Source organism: Rhinoderma darwinii, chromosome 10, assembly GCF_050947455.1.
Source record: "Rhinoderma darwinii isolate aRhiDar2 chromosome 10, aRhiDar2.hap1, whole genome shotgun sequence".
In the NCBI taxonomy this organism is placed as follows: domain Eukaryota; kingdom Metazoa; phylum Chordata; class Amphibia; order Anura; family Rhinodermatidae; genus Rhinoderma; species Rhinoderma darwinii.
Window position 1 is genome coordinate 29,802,999 of NC_134696.1, and position 21,704 is coordinate 29,824,702.

At 42.5% G+C, this 21,704-nt stretch overlaps 1 protein-coding gene across 3 annotated transcripts in view; it reads right to left on the reverse strand.

Moving 5' to 3' along the window:
- MORN1 (MORN repeat containing 1) overlaps positions 1 to 21,704 on the reverse strand; it is a 261,533-nt gene that overhangs the window by 185,390 nt on the left and 54,439 nt on the right. For all 3 annotated transcript variants that reach the window (XR_012850962.1, XM_075840954.1, XM_075840955.1), the window contains exon 7: positions 11,265 to 11,361. Coding sequence is in view for 2 of the 3 variants with exons in the window: in XM_075840954.1 (XP_075697069.1) it covers positions 11,265 to 11,361 (97 nt within the window). In the remaining variant the exon portion in view is untranslated. The remainder of the gene's footprint in view (positions 1 to 11,264; positions 11,362 to 21,704) is intronic.

Consider the following 21,704-nt stretch of genomic DNA (forward strand, 5'->3'; position numbering starts at 1 on the left):
ATATCCATATGCCATTCAGGATCTACGTATCGCTAAGTGAAAATAGCTATAGACATTGTAGTGACTTTATTGTCATCACGCATCTCCTGAACTTTTAGGAGATCAAGAGAACTCATAACAGTAGAATAAAAAATATTAAAGAAAAATGTACATATCGAGACGACACAGGAACTTGCATTCCATTTTTTAATAATAAGTAAGAGGACATCTTTTTAGGTTGGTTTGAAGGTGGGAATCCATTTTGTATTCATTTCCCGAAACAGTAACCTAGATAATCTCTGTTATCCAGCTGCAACATGGTCCCAATAAACCAGCAGGTGTGAGAACCGACAGTAACAAGCTATCATGTGTTTCCCAGAGATGGTGTTACACATATTGACCTTCATAGTTGCCCTAATGTACAATGTCCTATTCCACGTACTTCCCGGAAAGCTTCATAGAAATAGATAGCGGAGATTCTTAGGTGTGCCCCATGTTATAGCCCCATGTCAGTCAAAAATGGCTCCCACATTCTGATCCCAAGTACAGTCTATTGCGGCGTGTTGACAGTGAGCACATGGGATATAATAATTACGGTCCCTAGAGGAATAGACTGTCTGGCTCTGGGAAATATTCCACATCTGGTGATAGTCACAAGTCACATTTACAAGATAAATGACTGAAGTGTTGCATGCAGTTTAACGGAGACCCATTGTAGAAACAAAATGTTAGGTCCGTGACGTGATTTACAGACCTCAGCCAGGGAAAGAATGAGGTCAAGAAGAAGGAATGATTTACGGTATATTCTTCCAGTGTCCTCGGTTTATAATAGTCAGTAACTGTTACATTTTGTCAAGTCTTATTTAAGGCTATTTCCTAAGGGCGGTGTAAAGTAGTTGTCCGCTCTCGGTCTAGTGTAAGCATTTTATAGCCCCAAGAAACCTGTAGCGGTATATATAAAAAAAATATTGAGGAATTGGAAAGTCCTTTTCGAGGTATTGAGAAAAAACACTTTTGATAAATTGTGCTCATGAACAATTATTTGCCCCATGAAAACTGCGGATCTGACTAAATCACGGATTACAGCTGGGTACACTGAGGAGAAGAGGTAATAGACAGTGGGCCCAAAAGACAACGGGGCAGATTTCATATTGAAATGGAGTCAAAATTCTGGCGTACATACCGTGCACCAAATTTTTTAACTGTTTCAGACACTTTTTTTTTTAAAAGCAGGGTGTGGCTTGGATGAAAAGGGACGTGGACTAGAAGAAAGGAAGCGTGGCTTAAAATGTGACTAGTCAAAAGTGCGCAAAAATATTGTCAAAACAAACCTGGCGTAAACTAAGCCAACCAAGAGGTGGCATACAAAAGAGTGTTTAACGTGTCTAGCTAGACGCGCCAAGTTTATCATACAGCATGAACCACTTGAATAAATTTGGCACATTTTCTAACTGCCTTGTCTAGTTTACAATGTCTAAAACTTATACAGTATTAATATATCTGCCCCAATGCGTAGTAACGATCACTGGTCTCCATACATGACTGATCAAAAATCCTTGTGAAAGAAGCAGTTGAGCACATAGTCTAATCTGCTACATGTCATGTACTGCCACCCTCCGATCATGCCATGCTTTATTTTTTCCACTTGAAGGGGTTTTCCCATCAGAATCCACAGGATATGCCATAAATGTCAGATAGATGTGGGTCCCACCTCTGGGACTCATACCTATTTCTAGAACGGGGCCCCCTAAACCCCGTGCTACGCTGCTTCCGTAACTATTTACTTCTATGGGTGTTTCGGAAACAGCGTAGCTCAGCGAGCTAAGCTGTTTTCTACGTATGTGGTCGGAAATTACAAGTCACAGCGGGAACAGAGAAAGATAGAACGTGGTTTAGGGGGCCCCGTTCTAGAGATAGGTGTTGGTCCCAGAGGTGGGACCCACATCAATCTTTATGGCATATCCTGTGGACGCCATAAATGTTCCTGATGGGAAAACCCCTTTAAGCCAAGTCTACCGTAGTAGTGTACAAGGGTAAATCAGAGCTTCAAAAGAGAGGACCAATCTGCTCTCCTGACAGGCCTCTTTTAGTAAATACTTGTTTTCTCCATGAAGTAAAAATGCTGGAGCATGTTTTCTTGCATTGTGCCTTTCCTCTGTTATTCCCCCTGGAAACATATGAATATATTTGATAACTGGGTCTTACCATTCCACTTGTCAATAGGACGTATCCTTTTAAAGATTGAATTTGTCAGAACTGAATGTATAGTATCAGTGTGTATGGAAATGCTCCAGTTGCCAATTTATTCACACATTTCCAGGAAGAATAGAAGAGGAGCAATGCACAGTTCTAAGAAAAAATGCTTCAAAATGATAATTTTTGTATTTACTAAAACAGACATGTCAGGATAGGTGAGAAATCCTCTAGCGTCATGCTCAGGAAACAAATACAAAATACATTCATACAGGAGGGTGATGTCTGATGATTCTGTGATTTCTAGGAAAATAAAATGGCTATATGTTCAGTAGGACGTCTGGCATCCTCAAAACAACGACAACATTTTAACAAGATCCAGGCAGCAGACAGTGATGAGGGGTATCGAGGTATATTTAAGCATTATATTGTATATCACGCTACTAAAAGTTCTCCACTAACATATGAGGTGCATTTTTAGAGATTACTGTAAAACAAACAAGATTGTGTAAAGAAATGATCCATGCAAAGATGTCACATGGAATTTGTCAGACACGATGACATTATATAAATCATCTGTGCTATTACATCATTAGATTGAACCATTATATCTATCTAGCAGTCATCTATGCTATCATTCATTCTCTATGCCACTATGTCACTCCGTTACATAATTCCCACATCTCTGTAAATTTAGGGGTTATATACCAGATTGTAATTCTGTTACTATGGGTAGATCTATCATTCTGACTGCATAAAAGTAAACTACTTAAAGGGGTTGTCTGGTTTCCGCAAATGTTATTTATTGTATAATTAAAAGTTAAAAAAAATTCCAATATAGGTTCTGCAGTAATTCCTCACGGTTTTCAAGATCTCTGCTTGCTGTTATTCAGTAGGAACTTTCATTATTTACTTCCAGTGGATATAATTTTGTCCATGGTCATGTGATGGACACACAGGTGCTGGGATCGTTAAAAGACACAACTCTGATCCACATACTGTAACGAGACGTACACCTGTGTGTCCATCACATGACCATGGACAACATTTTATCCACTGGAAGTAAACAATAAAGATTCTTACTGAATAACAGAAAGCAGAGATCTTCAAAACAGCAAGGAATTGATACAATAAGCATATTGGAAAATTGTATAACTTTTAATTATACAAAAAATAACATTGATTTGCTGAAGCTAGACAATCCCAGGCTATGTACACCTTTGAAAACGTGTTTTTTTTTTATTTTTTTAATTAATGTTATTTTTTGTTTAATTAAAAGTTATGCAATTTTCCAATATACTTATTGTATATACCCTAGCACAACCGCTTATAGCTTCACATAATATGTGACAGGCCTGCTTTTGTTCCAGAATCAACTCATTTCACTTCAGGCAAATGGGGCCAAAATGCAATACAGACAAAGCCTATGGTGCTGTTTCTGGGGGGGTAAAAAGCAGACCCTTTTTTCTAATCCAGGTCAGCCTCTTTAACACTGCATGAAGGTATGATTTTTGAGGCACGGGAACACCAATGTTGCATCCCTCAAAAATTTTTGGGATAGGTGGAAGTGACCAGAAAGCAAAGGGATTGAAAATATAGTCTAAATCGCAAGTGCGGAGTTCAGTAGCCGCTGATTAAACGGAAAATTTAGCAAAAGTTGGCAGCTCTCTCTCCTATGTGCACCCCCCCCCCCCCAGCTGGTGTTCAGTAGCTGTGATCTCTGCTATGTGCACCCCCCCCAAGCTGGTGTTCAGTAGCCGTGGTCTCTCCTATGTGCACCCTCCACCAGAGTGATGTACAGTAGCCATGGTATCTCCAATGTGTACCCCCCAAGCTGGTATTCAGCAGCTGTGATCTCTCCTATGTGCACACCCCTACATTAGGTGTTCAGTAGCCGTGGTCTCTCCTATGTGTACCCCCCCCCCCCCCCCCAAGCTGGTATTCAGTAGCCGCAGTCTTTTATGTGCACCCCCCCAGCTGGTGTTTAGAAGCCTCGTATGCACCACAGGTGGATCATCTTTGCAAAGAAAGTCAGGGACAAGGGTCACACTCAAAGTTTCATTAACTGATTAATTAGTGTATGTCACATACATGGTAACAGTTTGTGTTATATGACTTTCATGTTGGATGGCACACTTAATACTTCATAAGTGATTTTTTTTTTCGGGACACCCTAACAAAAAAGGTTGCCTACCCCTGGTCTATGCAGAGTAAAAGCTCAAAGAAGAACCTATACCTGGACCCTTTAACTAACTGCAGATGATTTCAGGTGTCTCCATATGGCTGCATGGGACACCTGCTTAGTAATATGGCTTTATCTGTTTGACTACGATATTGTACCCCAGATTATACAGATGTGATGTCCTAGTTGACAGCATTAAACCTCTTTATTTAGTAGTACATACCTTTCTCCATTAAAACATATTTATCAATGCAATTGTGCCAGTTTTCTCTGGCGTAATTGCATTGAAAAAGGACTTAACGCCATATTTATTTCTCAAACCCCTCGCCACTATTTCTGGCAGTTGAATTGTCAGAAATAAAAGGGGGTGGAGCTGTGCACTTCGGCGTTATGAATTACGTTTATAACAGAAGCCATGAAACTGTGACGGATCTCTCGCACTATAAATCAATGAGGCAAGAAGCTGCATGCTGTGCTATTCTTGTCGTCATAAGTGATAGGACCCCCGATGGAGGATATAAATGCATACTGTATTATTTTCCAAAAAAAAGCTGCTGCGAATAGTTGCAAGCAGTGCCGGTAGAATATTTATGAAATAACATGTGCCTTGTTGATGAATAGGGCACATGCTACACTAAAGTTACAGGATGCGCCAGTATTAACCCCGGAACTGGCCATTTTTTTGTTTTTAAGTTTTCGTTTTTCCTCTCTGTCTTCCAAGAGCCATGACTTTTTTATTTTTCCATCTAAATAGCCATATGAGGGCTGAGAACGATCACTTAAACGAAAGCGGTAGAAGTGCTCGAGTGAGCGCTGAGCCGCTTGGTTTCTAAACGGCTTTTCTCGAAAAGCCGAGAAGTTGATGTACAGGCTCACCCGAGCGCTTCTGCCGCTTTGTTTTAGCGATCGGTGGTGGTTGCAATGCTCAGACCTCCACCGATCAAAACTTCTGACATGTCACTATGACATGTCAGAAGTTTTCTGAAAGTTTAGTTACCCTTTAATGTATCACATAATGTTATAAAAAACAAAAAAAATATATATATATCTTTGTGGGGTGGAATAGAAATAAAAACATTACATGTGGAATTTATTCTGCGGGCGATCATGGCGATAATTTTTTTTATAGATTTTCTTTGTTCTACTACTTTTACAAATTAAAAATGATTTTATGTCGCTATATTCTGACAGCGATAACTCTTATTTTTTTTATCGATAAAGATGTATGAGAACTTATTTTTTGTGGGATGAGCTGTCATTTCTAGTGGTACCATTTTAGGGTACATATAATTTGATCACTTTATATTCTATTATTTTTTGGGGGAGGTAAGGTGACCAAAAACAGCAATTCAGAATTTAAAAAAAAAACATTTGCGGTGTTCACCAAGCAGGATAAATAAAGTTACATTTTAACATTTGAGACATTTACAGATGCGGTGAGACCAACTATGTTTATTTTTTGTTTACTGTATTTTATTTCTTTACATTTTTTTTATTTTTGTTGTTAAAAACGTAAAAGTTAATTAAAGTTACTTTAAATTTTTTTTTTTTTTTAGTCCCACTAGGGGATTTAAACATGAGACATGTGATCCTCAGATTGCTTGTACAATGAATTGCAAGACTTTTGTATTGCAGTGTATTATGCTTTTTGCCAGCTTCTATGAAGCCCTAAATTTGTCAGGGCTTAACAGAATCCCCTAGATCCACAGACTGCCATGACAACCATCGGCAACCCGCGACTGCGTCATGGGTCGAAAGATGTGGTGACAGAGGGCTTAAATACTGCAGAGGTGTAACATTCAATGGCTCAAATGCCGCAGACGCTATTGACCATGGCATCTAAGCGGATAAACACAGATAACTCCGATCCCGTCCGTTAGAGCGAGGTGTCAGCTGTAATATACAGCTGACACCCACAGCGTATGGAGCGGGTTCAGCCGTGAGCCTGTTCCATACCTCTGCTGCCCCCATCTACGTCATGATTGGTTTAAGGGGTTAATAAATATGCCCCATTCTGATTACTAAACTCAAAGTAAAAGTTTTGAACATAGGGTCCAATATTAGCGAGCATTCCCTCCACAAATGTTACCAGTGTTGTGGAGGGGACAATACAATCCAATTAGTCATTAGGGAGAATTGATTTGCTTTTTTATGTTGCAAAAAGTAACCACTAAAGAATGGGATTTCCAGAAGTAATGGGAGACAAACTATTTCCCCATATGTATGACATTATACATGCCCGTACATGAAGCGGCCGATCATCTATGCTTATAGTCGTCAGGCCCAAAATGCCCTTCTAATGACTGGTAAGAATTAAAGAGTGAAAGGAAAGATCGCTTTCCTGCCAACATATTGTAAGGTTCTGCTGCCAAATTACTGCAAGACTTTCCTTCCATTTACGATAAGCTCACCAAAGCTCGGCATTAATCTTTGCATTGTTTTCCATTTTCCCATGTTCCTTCTCCACTGTTTATTTAATGGGTCTGCGTTTGGCATGTTTTATGTAACCACTCCTCATAAACCTTGCTGCTGCTGTGCCCACAAAACATTCAATTATTTACAGTGACGTGCCAGTGTTATTTCAAAACGGACTTGTACTTTGGTCATTACACATTGTGTACCAAGAACTCCTTACAGTAAATGAATAATGCAGAAGCCTTTGGCTTTCTAGGTATTTCAGATTAGTATTTTATTTTTTAATATATATGATAAATATTACATTGAAATTACTGTGACATTACTTAGATATTTTTTTTTACCTTAGTAAGAGCAGATAGCCGCTAAAGGTGCCTAACATAGCTGTCACCTTTCCAACACACCCTTCCGACACCTAGCTATTCTTTCCGACACCCTCTCCCCCAACATCCCCAATACTTCTTCCCCCCAAAAGCCATCAGGGGTGAGTCAGGACACCCCATATTCATTAGATGGTTGTCCGGTCCTGCCACAATTGGGAAAAAAAAAATGTAACTTTGTTTTGTGACCCCACATTATGAGACCCATAACTTTTTTATTTTCTATCCATTGAGCAGTGTGAGGGCATTTTTTTTTTTGTGGGGCAGTCTTTATTGTTTTTTTGGGGGTACGACTTCTTGATTACTTTTTATTCAATTTTTGGGGGTAGTTTAGGTGGGCCAAAAAAATTTCAATATTTTTTTTTTCTTTTTATGCCGTTTAACATGCGGGATAAATAACGTGGAGGCAGCATTATGGAGCACCGTGGGGGGCAGCATTATGGAGCACGGTGGGGGCAGCATTATGGAGCACGGTGGGGGCAGCATTATGGAGCACGGTGGAGGCAGCATTATGGAGCACGGTGGGGGCAGCATTATGGAGCACGGCGGGGGCAGCATTATGGAGCACGGCGGGGGCAGCATTATGGAGCGTGGTGGGGGCAGCATTATGGAGCGTGGTGGAGGCAGCATTATGGAGCACGGTGGGGGCAGCATTATGGAGCACGGTGGTGGCAGCATTATGGAGCACGGTGGGGGCAGCATTATGGAGCACGGTGGGGGCAGCATTATGGAGCACGGTGGAGGTAGAATTATGGAGCACGGTGGAGGCAGCATTATGGAGCACGGTGGAGGCAGCATTATGGAGCACGGTGGAGGCAGCATTATGGAGCACGGTGGAGGCAGCATTATGGAGCACGGTGGAGGCAGCATTATGGAGCACGGTGGAGGCAGCATTATGGAGCACGGTGGAGGCAGCATTATGGAGCACGGTGGAGGCAGCATTATGGAGCACGGTGGAGGCAGCATTATGGAGCACGGTGGAGGCAGCATTATGGAGCACGGTGGAGGCAGCATTATGGAGCACGGTGGAGGCAGCATTATGAAGCACGGTGGAGGCAGCATTATGGAGCACGGTGGAGGCAGCATTATGGAGCACGGTGGAGGCAGCATTATGGAGCACGGTGGAGGCAGCATTATGGAGTACGGTGGAGGCAGCATTATGGAGCACGGTGGGGGCAGCATTATGGAGCACGGTGGAGGCAGCATTATGGAGCACGGTGGAGGCAGCATTATGGAGCACGGTGGAGGCAGCATTATGGAGCACGGTGGAGGCAGCATTATGGAGCACGGTGGAGGCAGCATTATGGAGCACGGTGGAGGCAGCATTATGGAGCACGGTGGAGGCAGCATTATGGAGCACGGTGGAGGCAGCATTATGGAGCACGGTGGAGGCAGCATTATGGAGCACGGTGGAGGCAGCATTATGGAGCACGGTGGAGGCAGCATTATGGAGCACGGTGGAGGCAGCATTATGAAGCACGGTGGAGGCAGCATTATGGAGCACGGTGGAGCAGCATTATGGAGTACGGTGGAGGCAGCATTATGGAGCACGGTGGAGGCAGCATTATGGAGCACGGTGGAGGCAGCATTATGGAGCACGGTGGGGGCAGCATTATGGAGCACGGTGGGGGCAGCATTATGGAGCACGGTGGAGGCAGCATTATGGAGCACGGTGGAGGCAGCATTATGGAGCACGGTGGAGGCAGCATTATGGAGCACGGTGGAGGCAGCATTATGGAGCACGGTGGAGGCAACATTATGGAGCACGGTGGAGGCAGCATTATGGAGCACGATGGGGGTAGCATTATGGAGCACGGTGGAGGCAGCATTATGGAGCACGGTGGAGGCAGCATTATGAAGCACGATGGGGGCAGCATTATGGGGCACGGTGGGGGCAGCATTATGGAGCACGGTGGGGGCAGCATTATGGAGCACGGTGGGGGCAGCATTATGGAGCACGGTGGGGGCAGCATTATGGAGCACGGTGGAGGCAGCATTATGGAGCACGGTGGAGGCAGCATTATGGAGCACGGTGGAGGCAGCATTATGGAGCACGGTGGAGGCAGCATTATGGAGCACGGTGGAGGCAGCATTATGGAGCACGGTGGAGGCAGCATTATGGAGCACGGTGGAGGCAGCATTATGGAGCACGGTGGGGGCAGCATTATGGAGCACGGTGGGGCAGCATTATGGAGCATGGTGGGGGCAGCATTATGCTTTGGGGCTGCTTATCTGCAGCTGGAACTGGGGCTTTAGTCAAGGTGGAAGGAATTATGAGCAGTTCCAAATATCAGTCAATATTGGCACAAAACCTGCAGCCTCTGCTAAAAAGCTGAAGATGAAATGGAATTTCACCTTTCAGCACGACAACGACCCAAAGCAGAACCTCCAAATCAACAAGAGAATGGCTTCACCAGAAGAAGATCAAAGTGTTGGAATGGCCCAGCCAGAGCCCAGACCTGAATCCCATTGTGGGGGTGACCTGTAGAGGGCTGTACACAGGAGATGCCCTCACAATCTGACAGATTTGGAGCGCTTTTGCCAGGAAGAGTGGGCAACAATTGTCAAGTCAAGATGTGCCATGCTGATAGGCTTCTACCCAAAAAGACTGAATGTTGTCATAAAGTCAAAGGGTAATTCAACAAAGTATTAGTTTAAGGGTGTGCAGATTAATGCAACCACTTTATTTTTGTTCCACCCTAAAAGATTTCAGTTTGTTTTTTAATTCAATTGTACAGATTATAGGCGACATTAAAAGGTGGAAAAAGTTCTGAAATGATTAATCTTGGACTGATTTTTGTAACACGACAAAATCCTGGCATTTTAACAGGGGTGTGTAGACTTTTTATATCCACTGTACACACACACACACACACACACACACACACACACACACACACACACAGTATATATGTGTATAAAGATAGATAGAAATATTCTTTAAAATAATATTAAACTTATTCTTAAAATTTTTCTTAATCCTCCAGGGGACTTAAACATGCGATCATTTGGTTGCTAGGATAATACACTACAATACTTCTGTATTGCAGTGTATTCTCTTTATAGCGTTCTCTGCAGGGCTTAATAGGAGTAGTAAGATGGCAGACCTGTGGCCCTTCATTAGTTATCTCCAATCTCGACCAGTAGAGCAGTGTGTCAGTTGTAATATACAGCTGACACTCGAAGCATATGGAGTGGGCTCAACTTCTGAACCTGCTGTATACTTCCCCCCCTCGACTATGGCGTACATGTATGTCAAATGTTGGGTAAGGGTTAAAGGTTGTTTTTTCTGAAACAGTGCCACTTTTGCTCATAGGCTGTGTCTGGTGTACCAGCCCAGCCCCATTTGAGTGAATGAGTTCCAATAACAGGCACAAATGGGGCAGAGCTGCAACATCAGACGCAGCCCACGGACAGGAGTGGCGCTACTTCTGGAATAAAGCAGACATGTTTTTCTAAAGTCAAGATACAAAAAAATAAGCATCATTGAAATCACGTTACCGTAGTATTAATCGCTGCCTTTCAAACACATCACCGCTGCCGTTTTATAAACCGTGGAAATAACGAATAGAATTCTGACATGAAAAGAAATGTATTTATACGTGTGGTTCAGCTTTCAGCCGATGTGTCGTTCTTTCTTACTAATATCTGTTAAGTAAATATAAGGTTTTGTTTTTTTTACCCACCTGGCATTTACACACAAATAACAGGAGAACAATCATCTATATTATTAGAGAACAATCAATTTTCTTTAGTCTGCTGTAATCCTGTACACCCACAACAGATGGTTAGGATTTGTAACCGGTTGGTACAAAAGCGAGAGTTCCTTTGAAATAAAACTAAAAAGCTTTCCTTGTCACACTCTTTTCCTATTAAAATGCCGTCTCAGTAAGCCGAATTTTGCTCTATTTTACTTGGCGCCTTATTTACTTTTTTTCTAAGACCCTATGTCAGCTAGAGCTGCGCTTGCCATAAAATCAGAGCGTCCCACCAGAAAGTTCCAGAAAGTACATTATGGCAAAGATAACCCGTATAATAATCAATGGAAAAGAGCCGGTGCATTAAGTTCACAGTTTTTTTTTATTCATAATTGGATAACGTAATAAAGTGCATACCAGCAGGACGGCCATTGATCCATGGACCATCATAAATTACTCCGGAGCAATGAATCATGGTCCCTTGTCCACTGAAGACGTCATTCCGCCACTGGCCCTGTAAATTAGAAAAAAAAAGAAAAACACGTTGGATCTACATTAGGACTGCAATGCCTGCTGTTTCATAAAGAGGGGATTACTTCTCTGACTTCTCAATAGCAAACTGGGTGGGCCTAGAAAATGAACAATTCGACAGCAATACCCTGCTACTATTCCTCTGAGAGCTGAAAGGCAGACCACACAATATCCAAAGATTATGCAACGTGCGCCCCTTAAAAAAGAATTAGAGGCAAAGAGACCGTTTTCTGCAAGACAAATGTTTCACCTTATAAGCAAATATCTTGCCTGAAAGAAATTGCTGTAATTGGGCATCTTTTTTTTTTATGCCTTTTTATTGAGCAGCTGCTGCAGAATTTTACACCCAGAACTGGTTTGCAATTTGAATCTGAAAACAATGTGTATTCATACGCCTGTCAAGTGTGGAACATATTCTGCAAAAAGAAGAGGAAAAACAAAACACCTTCAAAATTTGGGTACGCGGCAGTCTTATCCCGCTGCCAGGATGTCTATGGCACATGCTGCCTGCTAAGTCTGGGCTTTCTTTATGTTCAATACAAAAGGAGAAGGAAACCCAAACCCGGGGAAGTCTTCCACTAATTAAATGAAGGAGCAGGTGGAATTCGGGCTTATTTCATCCTGTTTTATAACTCAACTTTTTTTTTATTTTCCAGGGATACCTTTTGAGTGGTCGCTGGTACATTTATTCTGAGCACAGTGTAGAGAGAGTTCTTGAAAGACCTGTAAATTTGCAGTTTCTCAGAATTACCTGCATTAATGAGACCCACAAACCTCATATTATAGTATGGCCAGATTCACACAAACATTGGGAAACTCAGACGTGAAAAAGTGGCGTTTTTCACGTCCGAGGTGCCCCCATGCGGGTTCTGTTTTCACTGATCCCGATAAACTAGAGCCTATGGAGGGATCCGTGAAAACGGAACCAAATAGGACATGTTCTATTCCTCAACGGACCCTTCACACGGTCCGTTAAAACAACGCCCGTGTGAACGGCCCCATTGAAATACATGCGTCTGTGTGACGGCCGTTGTTTTAAGGGGCGTCACACAGATGTACTCTACGATCGTCTGAATTCGGCCTTAAGGTGGATTCACGCATGGCAGAAATTTTCTGTGACAGAAAAATCAGCACCATTCATCTGGATGTGGTTGTTTCTGCAGCAGATATATAAATTTCGGCAAGTTCCAATCCAATGAATGGAAGTGATTTTTAATCTGCTGCGTGTGACTGCACCCTAAAGCCAGGATCACACACACACACACACACACACACACACACACGTTTGTATCAGTAAGGCTTCGTTCACATCTACGTTGGGCTCTGGTTTCCGTTCGTGTCTGTTCAGGGTCCCGTTCTGACGGAAACCTCCGACGGAACGTCAGAACGGGACCCTGAACAGACACAAACTGACACGAACGAAAACCAGAGGTTTCCGTTTCCATGACCATTGATTTCAATGGTGACAGATCCGGTGCCCAAGGTTTCCATTTGTGTCTGTTGTGCACCGGACCCGTCGTTTTGCCAGAAGCATTATCGTAGAATGGTCTGCAAATGAAAATCTCATGACTATAGCCATCTTTACAATAAAATATTTTACTGTAATTTTGAAGGGTCTGCAGATAAATTTCAATACAATATTTAATAGTATTTTTCTTTTTTATACCAAAAAACACAATCGACATTAGCGCCACTAAAAGCTGCAAAGTTGTGCTAAACAAATGGCACGTGCAGATCCAGCCAACAAGATGTAAGAACGGTCGCCCAACAGAAAGGTCAACGTAAATGGTCACGAGGAACACAACTTGAGAACGGACTGTACTTTCGAGAAGTCGCGTACTTACCAACATTTAAATCCCAAATCATGGGAAATTTTAAGCCCCTCCTTGTTCCCCCAGGAATGCCCCAAATATGCACAAAAGTAGTTTTTTTATGCAAATTAGAAAACAAATGGCCTTTTTACGGTCCCGCTTACGAATGTTACAAAACAGTAATATAGTCTTGTGGGTACCAGAGAGAGCCTTCCTCTCCCATCGCTGAGAATCGGGGGAAGGGGAACAACAATTGCTCTGCCAGGTTCGAGATGTAGACACTTTTTTTTTTTAGTTCCTTGGAGGATGGGTGAGCTGCAGATAATGTAAATGTCAGTAACATTCACACTGCACAATCTGAAACCAACTGGTAGACGTGCAGTATGCCTCCCGTATGTAAAACATTTATTTAACCCATTCTCTGCCCCGACAATTATCCCACAAATAAAACCAGCATTACACTCAGTTGTAAACTAAGTGGGAACTGTGAAGCAAGTGTTCAGTTCCCCTGCAGCGCCACCATAGGGAAAACAAAAAACTACACAGTTCCCATTTTAATGATTGGGCTGTCCATCTTATGCAAGGACATGCCGGGTCCTCCAGGGCAGGAGACGCTCTTTATAGCTGTTCTCCGCTCACTGTTAACTCTAAGTATTTTTAGAAATTGGTTTTCTAAAACCAGACAAACCCGTTGATGATGAAATAAACCTCTAGCCCCAAACCTTTCCAATACATATGGGAAGTAATGATCTCATCTCACATTGTTAAATTGTTTTGAAACTTTAGTGAAGGACACCTGAATATCAGGAAAATTCAATGTAATTCTCTGTTTTACACTAAATCCTGAGCATTGTACAGTAAAATACAACCAGCTGTAAAGAAAAAAGAATATTATTGGCAGCCACTTCGGAGTAACGCGACGTGTATTATAAGCAGTCAGCATGCAACCTTGTGCTTGGTGGATTTTAATATCCTTACGTGTCATATCTGAAAACATATCTCAATCTATTTGAATTTTAGATAGCGAGACCCGCAGGCCAAAGACAATCGTTTTACCTCTTGAGCTAAATAAGAAAATTGTGAGTCCTTTGTAGCTGTCAGTAGTATAATGGCCGCCATTCAGCTACAGCTACTTCCCTGACAAGAAAGGGAAAAGAAAACACTATAATGAAGCCTGTCTTTTCTGGAAAGAAATATTCCTATAATTACAAATACTGCAACCTAGGATATTGAAATTGCTCCGATATAACAAGCTAAATATGAAACAATGGGCTTTTCGTACTTCGCGCAATTCACTGAATCTGCAGTACTTTCCACTGTTTTATCATATATCTGGGCACACATGAGAAGACCTTGGTGTCCACTTGGTAGTATCCTTTTCCTCACAACCAAAAGTTGGTGACTTTCTTAGGCCTTGTTCACACTGCATTTTTTCAAGCAGATGTTGATGTGTTTTTCATTTCGGAATCAGCATAGAAAAAAACCCAAATCTGACAACCATTGATATTGAGGGTATGTGCACACACACTAATTACGTCCGTAATTGACGGACGTATTTTGGCCGCAAGTCCCGGACCGAACACAGTGCAGGGAGCCGGGCTCCTAGCATCATAGTTATATACGATGCTAGGAGTCCCTGCCTCACTGCAGGACAACTGTCCCGTACTGTAATCATGTTTTCAGTACGGGACAGTAGTTCCACGGAGAGGCAGGGACTCCTAGCGTCGTACATAACTATGATGCTAGGAGCCCGGCTCCCTGCACTGTGTTCGGTCCGGGACTTGCGGCCGAAATACGTCCGTCAATTACGGACGTAATTAGTGTGTGTGCACATACCCTAATGGGAATCACGACATGTTTTTCTGCTCTTTGAAAAAATAAAGTGTCCTGCTCTATCTTGGGTGGATTTCGCTCTTGGAGCTCCCATTGAAAACAACTGAAGGCGTGCAACTTGACCTGGTTTTTGACCCTTTTTTTTGTCCAAAAAATGCTAGCGGATTTTACAGATGAAAAAATTCACCAAAAAAAGGTGTTGGAACATCCAGAAAGTTCGGAACGAAGTCATTATTGGTTTCCTGTGCAGTAAAGTTGCTCATTTTGTTACATTTTTGCCTCATAAAGTATGAGCACAATTGTTCTCTTCAAATAGTATGTAGATCAACCTTCAGCGGGCTGTATTTAAAAATCTGCCTGAAAATCCGCCTCCAAAATCTGCCACAAAAACCGCCTGCAAATCCGGAAGGAAATTTGGAGGCAAATTTTTTCTGCTTGACAAAAAAACGCAATGCGAACATAACCCCTGAGGATCACTTGTTTCTTTAAACCCCTTCAACTCAGTGTCAGACTGAACGCACGTCTGCCCACCAGACAAAATGATTCTGATCGCTCAAATACGATTTAATGGTATTGAATGCTATGATGCTATAACGGCACAAATGTCATATAAACAATAGGGTTAAAGGGGTTTTCCAGGACATTTTGCTGATCATCAATAATTGATTAATGTAGGTTTAGCAAGAGAGGCGATGGCACCTTCTTTGTTAATATTGGCACAGTGTCTCGTCCATACATGCGACTGTGCCAGGCACTGCTATTCAAGTGTGCCTGTGTAAACAATGAAGAGGATACAGTGCTGGTGGCCCCTTTATTATGTTGATTGGCGGGATCCAATGGGTTGGACCAATGCTGCTTAAATATTGATGACCTGTCCCAAAGATAGGCCATCAATATTTAAGTTCCAAAAAGACCCTTTAATAGGTTACTTATCCAATAACCCCACAAAAAAATCATAAAGCCCTGATACTGGTGGGCCGTAATATCAGAGCCTGGGCCCTCAGGCATAACAAAATTTAATTTCTGTTTGTCACCATTTTGTAAGGGTTCCGTCATTTTGACGGAATCAATACCGTGGTCAACTGCGGTCAACTGGTTCAGTCAAAGCAACGGAACCTTTGCACAACGGTGACAAACTGAAACCATTTGCATCGGAACCATTGAAATCGATGGTGATGCAAACGGAATCCTATGGTTTCCGTTTGTTGAAGCTTGGATTCCGTTCATGGGTTCCCCTGACGGAAAGCTCAAACAGAACGCATGAACGGAATCCCGACGCAGATGTGAACAAAGCCGAAGTCAGTCCATCATAGGATGGCAGGAATCAAATACACCAAAAGCTCATTGATGATGTGAAACTAGACTGACTGCCGTACATAAGGTGTGATATTGTGGCATGTATGACTAGCCTATGATAATAAGCACATACTTCGCGGACAAATCCATCATCATGTCTGAGCTGAGAAAGTGATGCTGCCATAAATAAAAAGGTAAAGACAAAGCGGAGGGAGAATAAAGCGGACACCACCTGTTGCACAATTACTGACACCCTCCCGTACCCTCAGAACAGACGTAATGCAGAATGACATTATTGCACCTTCCAAACACAGACGTATACTGTACATCTCTCATTTTTGCTAAAATCATGTTAAAGTAGAATTGTAAGTCATTTTATTAGGATCTAAGTAGCATAGCATTTAGTTAAGTTTTAGGGTATGTTCACACAGGCTATATTCAACCGTTTACACCCCGAAAAACGGCTAAAAATGTGGGGGCTGAATGCCTCCAAACATCTGCCCATTGATTTTAATGGGAAAAACGGCGTTCCGTTCCCATGGGGCATTTTTTACGTCCATGTGCTGTCCGTGATTTTCACGCACCCATTGACTTCAATGGGTGCGTGGTGCGCAAAAACGCACCAGAATAGGACATGCAGTGACTTTCACGCAATGGACACACACTGTGTGAAAAAAATACGCATGTCTGAATATTACCATTGAATTTCATAGGTTCGTGTGTGGTCCGTGAAAAAAACGGACTGCACACGGACGTGAAATGCGCTCGTATGAATAAGGCCTAATTGAAATAAATGTAATTGTTTCTGATTAAACAAAAAAACTTAAAAAATGTGCCACATAACTAAAGAAGTAAAGGAAAACCGCAGCACTCATCCAATGTGCAAAGAAAGAGATTTTGCTTTTATTATATTCACAGAATACTGCGACGTTTCAACCCACATGTTTTTTTTTTGTAGCATTTAAAAAAACACTTGGGTTGAAATGTCACATTATTCGATAAAAAAAAAAATACGGTCGTTTGAGGGGTTCCAGGGCTGCGGATTTCCATATTTTTGTTATAACTAGGACCAACTGTCTTCAATGTTGTCACAGAAGGGAATGCTGCATTTAAAGAGAACTACCAAATGCATTATTAAAAAAAAATCCTTTTCCGCACAAGACATAATAAATAAATAATGTGAGGATATTATACCTTTAAAGTTTTATAGATTGAAAGTACAAACCTACTCTATTAGGGCAAAGCCACACGTGGCGGAATTGCTCTTGAATTCCGCTGCGGACACTCCGCAGCGTTAATCCGCAGCGGAGCCGTTTCTCCATTGACTTCCACTTCTATTTAGTAGGGTTCGTTTAGACGATGCGGAAAATTCCGCTGCGGAGCATAGGCTGCGGTGCGGAATTTGGTGTCCGCAGCATGCAATGGCTTTTGCGGAGTTGTGGCGGACTGGTTGCGGACTCACGGCGGAATTTCTCCATTGACTTCAATGGAGATTCTAAATTCCGCAATGAAGTCCGCAGCTGTCATGCACATGTTATGTGTGCTGCGGATGCGTCTTGCTTTTTTGACATGACATCTCTTCATTCTGGCTGGACCTATGTGTATTTCTAGGTCTACAGCCAGACTGAGGAAGTCAATGGGGCTCCCAGAATTACGGGAGCGTTGCTAGGCGACGTCAGTAAATAGTCACTGTCCAGGGTGCTGAAAGAGTTAAGCGATCGGCAGTAACTGTTTCTGCACCCTGGACAGTGACTACCGATCCCAATATACAGCAACCTGTCAAAAAAATAGAAGTTCATACTTACCGAGAACTCCCTGATTCTGTCTCCAGTCCGGCTTCCCAGGATGACGTTTCAGTCTAAGTGACGGCTGCAGCCAATCACAGGCTGCAGCGGTCACATGGACTGCCGCGTCATCCAGGGAGGTCGGGCTGGATGCCGAAAGAGGGACGCGTCACCAAGACAACGGCCGGTAAGTATGAAATTTGTTTACTTTCACTAGGGAAAGTGCTGGCCCTTCTCTCTATCCTGCAGTGATAGAGAGGAGGGAAGCACTTTTACCGCAGTCCGCAGCAGCTAGTCCGCATCAATTTACTGCACATTTTGGGCAGATCCGCCGCAGAATCTGCAACGCAGATTCTGTGCGACATTGATGCGAACAGTTGCGGAGGAAATCCGCCACGTGTGGGCATGCCCTTACAGTGTACCCATGACAACACTTCCTGTCCTGTGCTCTGGAAATCAAGCTTTAAAGGAGTGGTCCATGATTTAGAAAAACATGGCTGCTTTCTTCCAAAGACAGTGCCACCCCTGTCCACAGGTTGTGTGTGCATTGTAGCTTAGCTCCATTCACTTGAATAAAGCTAAACTGCAGTACCAGACACAACCCACGGACAGGTGTGGCACTGTTTCTGAAAGAAAGCAGCCATGTTTTTTAAATCCTGGACAACCCCTATAACAAATGGACATTGTGTAGATGCAAAAAATTATTTACAAAAATGTCCACATACTAAGTACTGTTATTTAAGATAAGGGTGCAGTCACATGTGGCAGATTTTGTTGCAGAAATGTTTGAGACTGAATATCGGTTCTATTCATCTTGTTTCTGCAGCAGGTGCATGGATTTCTGCAAGTTTCATTCAGAGAAATAGAAGTGATTTTTAGTCGCAGAAAATTCTGCAACAAATCTGCGACGTGTGACTGCGCTCTAAGTGTGGATGTTGCTGTGAATACTGACATCCTCTCGAGTAGATGACATTGTATCATGGGGATAAAAGGCCACAATGTATCAGACAGTTTTAGTTATAACGCTTTATTCTGTGCCTAGAGAGGAGAGGATACATTTTGCTAAAGAAGCAACAACATCATACATTGTACTAGGTGTAGCTTTATGGTTTGTAGTCACTTTTATGCTAGGAAATCACACTATAGAATGATATTATCGGAATCTCTCTCTTCACAAATGAGAATAAATGTGATAATAATCCCACAGAGATTCCTTACCATTTCCAGAATACAGGCTACCTTTACAGCAGTCTGTATTCCATGAATGGCATTCTCACAGCAGCCATTGCAGGGGGGGGGGGGGGAATATATAAACAGGTTCACACCAGTGTTTTGGCATAAAAAAACTTGCACATTTTGCCACACCTCATGGTTGCACTAAAATTAGCAATTTTTCTCAACACTTTGGCGACCAAAGGGGTGTGGTTTAGCCAAAGGGGGCGGGGCCTCTACCAGAACGACACATTTATCATGATTTATGACGGAAGCTGGTGTGATTTATGACACAAATCCACACCTGCTCATTTCTGTCGCACGGACAGCCAAAGATGCGCTAAATATATTAATGGGAATTACTGTTAATAAATACGGCGCATATTCCGCCAACGTAAATTTGTTTAAAATGGATGTTTGACACGCCAGTCTTAATATATGTCCTGCATTGTATTGTCAATCATCAATCAGTTCGGAGTCCACGCTTCTTTACATTGCACTTGTTCTCTACAGACCATGCATGCAGGAATGCCACTGAGAATTTGATTTCCTTGCAGCCCTTTGGGATAACTGAATGTTTAATTTGGGAAGTTCTCACAATGCGGTTGTTTTATATGATAAGCTATAGACCAGCGCTTCACTTTACAGTGTAGACTCACCTTTGTTGGAGCTATCAAAATATATTAGGGCAAGTATTCAATTCCCAGCAACCCTACACGTGTATTATCGGAACGCGCCAGGGAGTGATTCCTATGAATACATTGTATCAGGGAATGGCTATTTTTAAGTAATTTCCTAAAATATTCTGGTAAGTTCAGTAAAGGTTTCCTGTTTTGCCAGTATAAGACGTAATAAATAGCAAACATGTTTTGTGCAATTTTTTATATTTATATATATTTTACATTTATAGCAGGAGGTTCGATGCCAGCCTATACCAGGACATGCTCGGACTTGTAGTTCCACAGCTGTAAAGTCTTAAGCTGCATATCCCTTGTATAGATACAGATACTAGTATTAGAGGGAATCGGTGTCATTTAGTAACACGTTATTTTTGGAATGTTTAACAATAAGAAAGACGTAATTGTAATAGTTTTCACAGAAGGAACGCCATTCTGCATCACACCTGTTTGGCGTGATTAGCAGTTAGGTTAAGCAGTGCATCCTCCTTAAACGCACAGGAAGGAAATATGGGAACAGGGATGGGAATGAGCTGAACTTGTACAAAAGCCAGAAGCATATCACAACTGGGGGATTCATTTCACATAGGATTACATGGTAACAAAATGAAATTGCAAACCATATAGGAAGGGATTATGTGGAAAACATTCCTAGCAAAGATATGAATGCACAGGCCGTCAAATAGAAGGCATGTGATTTGAGCATATTTGGTATTTTACCACGAAAGTAAACCTTCATTAGCTTGTATTGGCACATTCCTGTATACGTGCTATTGTGATATATAATCAGGGCTAATTATTATTGGTTATGGCCTAAAATTAAAATGGTTTATATCTCCTCCATTGTCAGTGGCGTATTACCATAGGGGCGTTTGGGGCAGCTGTCTGGCACCCGAAGGTGCCCGGAGGCCATGACTGCCCAAAGAGTTAAAGCACATCAGAATTTTGTCATGGTGTATGCAGCAAAGTGCCGCAAAAAAGGTGACAAATTGAGTTTGTGCAGGACCTGCAGACATAAGGTCACATGGCCAAGTGGACAGGTACTGAAGCCAGAGAGTAGAGCAACAAGACTCCATAGAGAAGAGTGTGAATGGCTAGGGGGTCTGTGTAATGTATTATTTCATGGGGTCTGGATCCTTATTTCAGGTGTCTCTTCTGGGGTCTGTATTTGTTTAGGGGGGGTCTAGGGACTGTAATAGTTTAGGAGGTATGGGGTCTGCATTTTGTCTAGGGTCTAGTGTGGTGTCCCAATTTAGGGGACTAGCCTGAGGTCGGAATTCATTTGAGTTGCTATAGAGGCTGGGGATGACTGCAGAATCGAGGGGCCAAATATGTCTGAGCAGAAAACTCTTAAGTCGCCAGGAGAAGTTGCCATGGCGGTCTGAGCTGTATGGAGATGAAAAGGAAAGAGAACATCTAAAAATCAGAGAAGATGTCACCTGTGAGTCACTGGATTTATAGAGGAGCTGTCACCTCTCCTAAAATGTCTGTTATAGGATATCCTTGTATTCCAGAAAAAGACTATGCGTAGATGAGGACTAATATACAAATGGGTCTATTCCCCTTGTCAAGAGGATGTGTTCTTCAGTGTGATACGGTCAACAAAGATTGCAGACCGTCAGTATGAAGGGACACAGCCCTTTTAAGAAGGGGAATGGTAACACCCAGCTGTCAATGCTAGCAAAGTAAGGGAGTGTTGACAATAGACACGGC